This window comes from Balaenoptera acutorostrata, chromosome X, assembly GCF_949987535.1.
Source record: "Balaenoptera acutorostrata chromosome X, mBalAcu1.1, whole genome shotgun sequence".
In the NCBI taxonomy this organism is placed as follows: domain Eukaryota; kingdom Metazoa; phylum Chordata; class Mammalia; order Artiodactyla; family Balaenopteridae; genus Balaenoptera; species Balaenoptera acutorostrata.
In genome coordinates, this window is record NC_080085.1 from 121,016,678 (window position 1) to 121,025,703 (window position 9,026).

At 39.6% G+C, this 9,026-nt stretch overlaps 1 protein-coding gene across 1 annotated transcript; it reads right to left on the reverse strand.

Annotated features, from left to right (window-relative positions):
- Nucleotides 1-4,338: 4,338 nt before the first annotated feature.
- On the reverse strand, nt 4,339-7,561 carry CXHXorf66 (chromosome X CXorf66 homolog). The gene is given in 4 exon segments (XM_028165019.2): nt 4,339-5,000; nt 5,003-5,265; nt 6,615-6,771; nt 7,474-7,561. Coding segments are annotated over 4 exon segments (1,170 nt in total).
- Nucleotides 7,562-9,026: the final 1,465 nt, after the last annotated feature.

Genomic DNA, 9,026 nt, shown 5'->3' on the forward strand with positions numbered 1-9,026 from the left:
CTACCTGAAAGTTCTTAGATGTAAGCTATAATTAGCCCTTGCTTATTTCAAAGAGGCCCTTTCTATGCATTATATAAATAATTGCAAAACTAATTAATCATGATTAGCCCTTGTTTTCTAAGGTTGCAACAGCGGAGGAATAATTGTGGGTTGTATATAGGTTACCGTTAGGGAGATATTTGACTGAAGCTCCCACAAAGCTTTTTTCCTACTTCTGGTTCCCTTCCTTTGCTGCTTCTAATTCTTAGGGATTGCACAGTGGCAGGGTCAGTAGGATTTTGAGAACCGATAAAGCGGAAGACTTTTAGTAAGTCCTTGCTTGACACCACCATAAACATCCCACATCTGGTATATCACTTCTCTGTGGCCACTTAAAAATCTGTGATCCCGGCACATGCCACAGTCAGCTAGCCTCCTCAACCCTGGTAAAAAGTGGTCTTGCTGAATGAACATTCCTTCAGCTCTTCACAGCTGCCCCTCCCCACAGGAACTAGAAGAGAGGATCTCTAAGCATCCTTTCAGGTCCATGCTTATATAATTTCTTTTTATAAATTTTTTTCATTTGTAAAATTTTTTATTTTTAAAGTTTTATTGAAGTATAGTTGATTTACAATGTTGAGTTAATTTCCATGCTTATGTAATTTCATGTAGAAAGTATTATATGTGAGAAATGTTTGAAATCTGACCTTTTAGCACTTTTTTTTTTTAAGTGATGGGTTTTTAGAAAGAGCTGTACTGAATAAGGAGCAAAATATAATTAATTTCAGTTCCATAGCCAGGAAGAAGGGATGAGTTTTGGAGGTGAGTGTCAGGAATGTGGATTGAAGGGAAAGAGAGTGGAGATAGTCTGAGAGGGAAGGGCCACGCTTGAAACTGGCTTCACAGCGCCCCCTGGAGAAGGGAAATGTAAGGAAGCCACGGACTGACTGAGATATGGCCCTGACTCTTGCTGAACTGGGAAGTAAACAGAGAGCAAGACAGAAGGAAGGAGAAAGGTACCATGAGAGATAATACAATGCTGCAAGAAGCCTAGGAAATAGAAATTCGGAGCCCTCTTACTTAAATCAGGACATTTCCAAGAAGTGCCAAAGACTATCCTTTGGAGTGATAGGACTTAATTATTTTAATTATTAGCTTGCACAAACTTTCACTGGTTAAATTTTTTTTTTTTTTTGCTAACATTCTTCTCTGACTCATGGTACATATTTTTATTACGTATTTTATACTGGTTTTATGTGTGAAGGCCCCACTAATGCACCTAGAATGTTGCACATTGAATGAGCTTCAAATATTCTGTAGACTCCTACTCTATAATTAAGTGTGGTTTAAAAAGGAACATACATACTCATGCTGATAACTTGTTCTTAAGATGTCATTATCATTGGTTGTCACTGGCAGTTAGTCATTCTTATTAGATATTAATATTCACAGCCTTTAAAGTATTACAAGTCTCTAGCTTAAAAATGGGAAAGAGAAGAGAGCTTAGATTATTTGGCTTTGCCTCCCAAGACATGGGTTGAATTTAAGCTGAAAACCGTACGATTTCAACTTTTGCTATTTTCCAGGCTACTGATAGCTCAGATTAACTCCAAAATCATCTTACAGTATGAAGCCAGATTAGCCAATGAAATTGTAATTTTGATTTTAAAATGCTTAGATGCTGTCAAACACTGATCAACATCATCTGAACAAAGCAACCATAAAAAAAATGAGACAAATGGGGAAATTTGAATACTGACTGGATAATTTATATTAAGGAATTATTATTAATTTTTACATGAGATAATAGTATTGTGTTTATGTATTTTTAAAATTTATTATCTTTTAGAGATATAAATGGGAGGGAAATGGATAGGAGTGAAACAAAATTAGCCATGTAGTGTAACTGTTGAATCTGAGCAATGCTTATATGGGCATTCATTATACTTCTTTTTTTTTTTTTTTTTATAAATTTATTTATTTATCTTTGGCTGTGTTGGGTCTTTGTTTCTGTGTGAGGGCTTTCTCCAATTGCGGCGAGGGGGGTCACTCTTCACCGCGGTGCGCGGACCTCTCACTGTCACGGCCTCTCCCGCTGCGGAGCACAGGCTCCAGACGCGCAGGCTCAGTAGTTGTGGCCCACGGGCTATAGTTGCTCCGCAGCATGTGGGATCCTCCCAGACCAGGGCTCGAACCGGTGTCCCCTGCATTGGCAGGCAGACTCCCAACCACTGCGCCACCAGGGAAGCCCCATTATACTTCTTGTTCTACTTTTTTGTTTGAACTATTTTTCATACCAAACTGTAAAAATCTGATCAGAACTTTTGCTTCTATTTGTGAATTTAAAAAGACCAGCCTAACCCAGAACAATTCTAACCCTTTACAGTTTATCCTTTCAAAAAGGGTAATACCAGTAGGAAATCAAGTCTGTAGCTCTCACAATGCTTTTTAAATGCATATACCATCTCTTAAAACCTTTATACCTAAGCAGCTACTTTGTGCCATCTGTGAATTTTATGATGACCTTATGGGTACAGATCCCACCAGGGGACCACCAGTAGAGGCAGAGGCTATGGGGAAGTCAGATCTGAATGAACATAAGACATCTTTATATGCCCCTGGTAGGTTAGGAAAATGGCCCAGATTGATTAAAGGTCAAGTGAGGATTTTGGTCACACCAATGGATTGGGTGATCTGTGAATAAACAGGCACCCTAGAAACTGGTAGTGAGAAGGCAGTACAGCATAATGAAAATTTGAACATAAGCCAATCAAAGATTCATATCTTGATTCAACCAATTAATAGATGTGATCTTACTAAACGTTACAGAGTCTCGGTTAACTCATATAATTCCCCATATAATAGGGGGCTGTTGGGGATTAAATAAAATATGTGAAATATGAGGAAAGTGTTAACACAGCAGGTCTGGTTGTTTGGTCCTTGTATGTCAAGGGGACCGGGAACCATGATTTGGCCATTGGCCAACCCTGTGGGAATGTTCTTATGTTAATGGTTGATGATCATGTTTTGTACACCTGATTGCTTTGCACAAACATCAACATTGGCGATGTGCATCTGGTTTCATTGTTGGGATCCTGAGTTTCACTTGCCATGGCTGGTCATGTAGCATGATATACCTATGGGACCAGCTCTCAATAAAAGCCTCAGATGCGGAGGCTTCCCTGGGCAGAGACATTTTGCACATGTCCCTCTAGTTTGTTGCTAGAGAGATAGCATGTCCTAGGTGGCCCCAGATGGGTAAGTACACAAAAGCGTGTGTCCAACCTCTCTGGGTTCCTCCTGATAGAGGTCTTTTTCCTGTTGCTCTTGGTCTGTATATTTTTGCTCTAGTAAACCTTAGCCATGGGTATAACCTGCTTTTGAGTCTTGTGAGTTCTTTTAGTAAATCAGCAAAATTGAGGGGAGGGTGGCCTTCAGACTCACAAGACATAAAGAGACCAGTACAATGGCTGGCAAATAGTACACATTCAATATATGCTAGCTATGGCGTTTAACTTATCCTGCTATATGTTACAGGGGAGTAACCTCACTGTACTAGAATATAGGCTGGAACTCCAGGACTTTGTCTGCTTTTCTCAACCATGCCCTTGGAAGAAGGAAAGGATAACCTCTCATCAGTGGGAAAGTTAGAGAATATAACTCTAAGGTTCTTCCCTGGCCTCCCACCCATGCCGATTCAGAGTGGGAAGGTACCATGTGAAGAAAATGGATAGATATCAGACCTCCAACTGGGACATTTTGAGAATGCACAACAGGGCAAACTCTTTTCTTTATCATTTTGAAGGATAGCAAAAAGAATGAAAAGCCTTGTTGAGAGTTATGAAGACTAGAACACTTAGACTAACATCATGGCACTCCAGGTGTGGGTGCTGGAGGCTGGACCCTTACTTTGGTAGCAGTCACAGGAGGCAGTGGTATTAGAAATGGCTGTCAGGAGTTTCCCCAACGCAGCCAGAAGCAAGTACACAGAGCCATTTCCACCAAGCACTGGGCACTACAGACAGACAGACTTAAACTGTGAAGACTGTATGTAAACATGAATAAAATAAGGTTAATTGGGTTGAGACTTCAATTGAGGGCTAATCCAAGGGAAAGAGGAGTCCAGGGTACCCATCTTGCAATTCCTTTCTATATTTATGTGTGTGTGTTTATGGTTCCCATCCAAGTGACCAGATCTAAATAAGACACCTCAAAAGAGCTTTATGCCTCTAAAATGCAATAATAATTACAATAAGATCATTTGTTATGTCATGCATTTAATTACTATTTTTCAAGTAAATTGTCTCCAAGATGGATAGGTCTAACCTCAGTAGTGATCCCAAGTGGATTTTCCCTCTATCAGGGTCTTAAAGGATGGTGAGCATAAAACAGTTGGTATAAGTTTGCTTCTTCATGCGTGGTTTTAATTTTTATTGAGCCCTTAATTATTTCATGGGTGGTTTTATAGATGACTTCCTTGCGTTTTATGTTGCAGATAATGGTTATCTCCTTGTCACTGTCACCATCACCGTAGTATGTCATCATATCACTGTCACTCGCATTGCCACAGAGTGCATTGTGGCTGGAATCTATCTTATGAAAGGACTTGGAAAAAGGCTTCAGTTCGCATGGAAAAGGTGGGTTTTGAGTATTCTTCTTCTTCACCTCTGAAATATTATTGGTGAAAAACTCAGAAGCAGCTCTGCAAACAAGGCATTTTTCCTTGTAGCATAGACAAGACTTGACTGGTTGAGGCCTAGATAATATGTCTGTCCTACCTGCTCTAACTGACCTCTTTAGAATAGGATGTGTGTGGCGTTTGGTCAGTTTCTGTAACCTGGATGGCTTGGGCAAGCTTTGACTTTGTGGATAGGGTGGGCAAGGAGTTTTGGTTGGCCTGACCAGGTATTGTAGACTGGCTAGCCAAGGTGGCCTGTTGGCCTTACTGGGATAGGATGAACTGACTTGATTGACTAGCTTATGGGCATGAGCCTGCTTACGTGCCTATTCTAGACTGCGTTTCTATGTGACTTTTCCTGGTGGGATGATCTGAATACTTTTTTGGGACTTGATGGCTTACGTGACTTTTCTTGACTCAAAGGCCTGATTAACTTTTCTGTGCTGGATGGTATGGATGCCTTTCCTGGACTTGAGAGCCCAGATAGCTTGTCTATACCGGATAGCGTGGATTGTTTTTCTGGACTGCACAGACTAACTGTCTTGGAGTCACTGAATGATATTTTGGATGACCTGGATGACTTGGCCATTACACCTTCTTTCTTGACCCTGAAAATATAGAAAATTTGGAGTATGACAATTTAAATCAAAAGAGTACTATTGCTATCACCAGAAAACACAGGCTATTGTGTCATTTTAGACTTCTGGTCTTTTTTTGGCTCTAGCAGGAAAATTGAACACAGTAAGAATAGGAGCGTGGTGAAAGCCATGACTCAGGTTACAGATATGAACATATGTTGAATGCTTTTCCTTTTTCTTAATTTTACTGTTTCAACCACAGTTCATAACCATATAGTCTACGTATGGAATGACACAAAATTGTTTCAAATCTACTGTTGAGAGGGAGAGAGAGAATTTTATTTATTCCAGAAATTAAACTTCTTATAAAAAAGTCACAAGTTGATATGCAACTGAGGCACAAATGTCACAACTTGTCACGTATAAAAAAAAACACTCTTGGGCTTCCCTGGTGGCGCAGTGGTTGAGAATCTGCCTGCTAATGCAGGGGACACGGGTTCGAGCCCTGGCCTGGGAAGATCCCACATGCCGCAGAGCGGCTGGGCCCGTGAGCCACAACTGCTGAGCCTGCGCGTCTGGAGCCTGTGCTCCGCAACGAGAGAGGCCCGCGCATCGCGATGAAGAGTGGCCCCCGCTTGCCACAACTGGAGAAAGCCCTCGCACAGAAACGAAGACCCAACACAGCCAAAATCAATCAATCAATCAATCAATCAAAACATACGCATCTGATTCAAGATCCTCATTAAAAAAAAAAAAAACACTCTTTAGACCAAATTCATTATTTTCCTATCATATTTACACCATCAAATTTTCTCTCCATGCATATTTATATTCACAATATTCCTCTAAAACCAAAGGAATGGAGCACTGGTATATTTCAGTCATCAGTCCTTGGATTGGGAAATTTTTAGGGAACTAGTATATCAGGGCCAGCCTGATCCTCCTATATGAAAGCCAGGGACTGAGATCACTGAACACAGTTAATAATTTTTCATGCTATTATGTCTTAAAACGGTAGATTATCCAAAATATTTTATTGTCTTTGGAATGCAGAGACCCAATGCCTTCTCTCTCCCCTTTTTCATTCTGTCTTATTCAGATAGTCATTCCCTCTTTTCCTAGACTCAATTTATAATGAAATTAGCAGCCTGGGCCTCAGCTGAACCCTGAATAAGGGACAGCTTTGGCTAAAGTTGATAATGTACTTGAAATAATTTGAGCTGATATCATTTAAGCGAAGGTATCCACCCACAAGATGTTGGTAGCTCTTTTGAAGTCTAAAGTTAACATTAACTAACCATAACAACAACGAAAACTCCTACATGTATACACACACACACACACACCTTGCATTCTTAATTCAAAGGTGTAAAACTTACTTTCCTGCTTCGGGGGCATCATCGCTCATACAGTAATAATGGAGAAAGCAAAAACAGGTATAAACAAAAGCTATGATCATAACACCAATTATGATAATGAGTAGATGTCTCCTAAAATTGTCCATTTTGGTCTCCATTGATTCACGGTGCTTGGCTCCTGTCAAAGAGATTGTATCACCAGAAAATGTGTCAGGTAACCAAGTTTCCTTCCATTCTGATGGTGGTTTGCCACTGTAGGTCAAAGTCAAATCTCCTCATCAATTATTTTTTTAAGCATGATAAGTGTCCCACTGTTATTTTCTTCCCTCTATCAGGTCCCCAACCACAGTCTAGAAGCCAAATCTGGGAGGTATCTCCGGCTAATGAGTATAATTACCTGGGTTACCCCTGCATCATGGCTTGCTCGACCCATTGCCTAGGTTTTTGAGTGTGTGTGTATGTCTTGCATGTGTGAATGCACTTGAGTGTTAATGTGTATGTGAATGTGTACGGTGGGAAAGGGGATAGGACAAGAAAAAGCCCTTCTTGAAACCTACTGTGTCTTAGGTACCATGCCACATTCATTCACATAGCATTTTCTCATTTGGCTGGTGGGGGGTGCGGTGGGGGGTGGCGGATTGGGTGGGGAAGGGGAGTGAAAGGGGGCAACATGTCTGTACTCTTTATGCTTCTGTGTTGCTTGGAATTTTTACACAGAAGTAAAGCTCTTAGGTGTTGTCCTAGAAATTCTTGAAGACCTACTAATAGTAACATCCAAGAAACAGCAGATTTCTTAAACACAGCTAGCTTGCCTAATTAAGTGCTTGAATGCATAATATAATAGATCATAATTTCTAAGTTTTAAGGTTAAGCACATAACCTGTAGTAGACGGTTCATCACTTTGGTTTGTATTTAAACAAGTATTTGTCCAAATGAGTAAAAGTAGGACATAAATAAAAAGATTCATGTCCAGGGCCGTGTTTAAATGTTTCTTCTACCAAGGAAACTACTGGAACCCTTGTTCTAGGGGTTTATGACATTATCATTCTGTGTCATATGCTGACAGCATAATCTCACCATGGGGAGGCATGAGCTTCTATGTACAAATATTATCAAATGACTTTTAATCATTTATTTCTCCTTTACATCAAATATTCTATCAAATTTGAATCAAGAAGAATGGGACATTATTAAGCACAGAGGGAAGTATTTAGAGAAGGTAGAGAAACTGGGATAGCTCTAGATATTGAAGAACTATTTTTCCTTATTAAATGTTAAGGAGGCACCTTGCAGCCTTGTAGTAGTCTTCTGTGTTATAGAGGTTAAATCGTCTTGGGGTATAAGTTTTTAGGATTTTTTTTTCTTAGTAAAATTAAGATTTTGAGTAGTCCCTCAACCTTTTTATTGAGCTGCTATTAACCATCAGGCTGAAGCTCAGTCCAATCATTCATTTATTCAACAAACATAGAGTATTCCTATATGCCAGACACCATGCTTAATGCTGCAGATCCTAAAATAAGCAAGATAAAAATCCTTGCACTCCTGGAATTTATATTCAAGTAGAGAATTCAAGTAATTACAAGATAGTGTGAAGTGGGCTGTATTAAGACTAAGCACAGTGTTTGGGGAGAGAAAGATCATTTTTAACAATGATTGGAGAGAATGGATTAGAGGGGAGCTCCGTCTGTTTGTGGGGAGACCACTTACGGAGAAGAGAAAGGATGGTTACCGAAATTGAGGTATTGAGGATGAGATAAATGGGTGAATTTTTAGAAATAATAAAAGAGTTGAATAGACATGATTTGGTTCTTGATTGATTGTTAGAGTGAAGGAAAGGGAAGAGTCGAGGACAGATCAGAAGTCTGGCTTGGACAACTGAGTAGCTATTGGTACTGTTCATTGAGACAGAGGACACAGGAGAAGCTGCCGCTTTGAGGAGAATGGGAGTAGTAGAAGTTGATGAGTTCAATCTGGGTCATGTTGAACTTAAGGTTCTCATGAGATATTCAAGTACACATATCCATAAACCAGTTAGAGTTCAGAAGGTGATTTAGGCTGGAAGTCATCAGCATCTAGAACAGGGCTTCTTTATGCTTTTTTTGCCATTGGCAGTCTGGGGAAGCCTGTGGAGCCCATCTCAGAATAATATTTTTAAACGTACAAAATGAAATGTATAGGGTTACAAAGGAAATGGATTATACTGAAATAGAGTTATCAAATACAAAAATTGTGATGTAGTAATATATGTAATCATTGATTCATTAAATAAAGAGATCTGGCAGTGGATCTAATAACTACTATACACTGAAATGATAAGCATAAACAATATTTTGTGGTATCTGCAACAACTGTAATATATGAAAATAGATATGATTTCTAATACTGACAAAGTCACAGACACAGGTTATATACTACTGTGGTTTGTTGCTTAC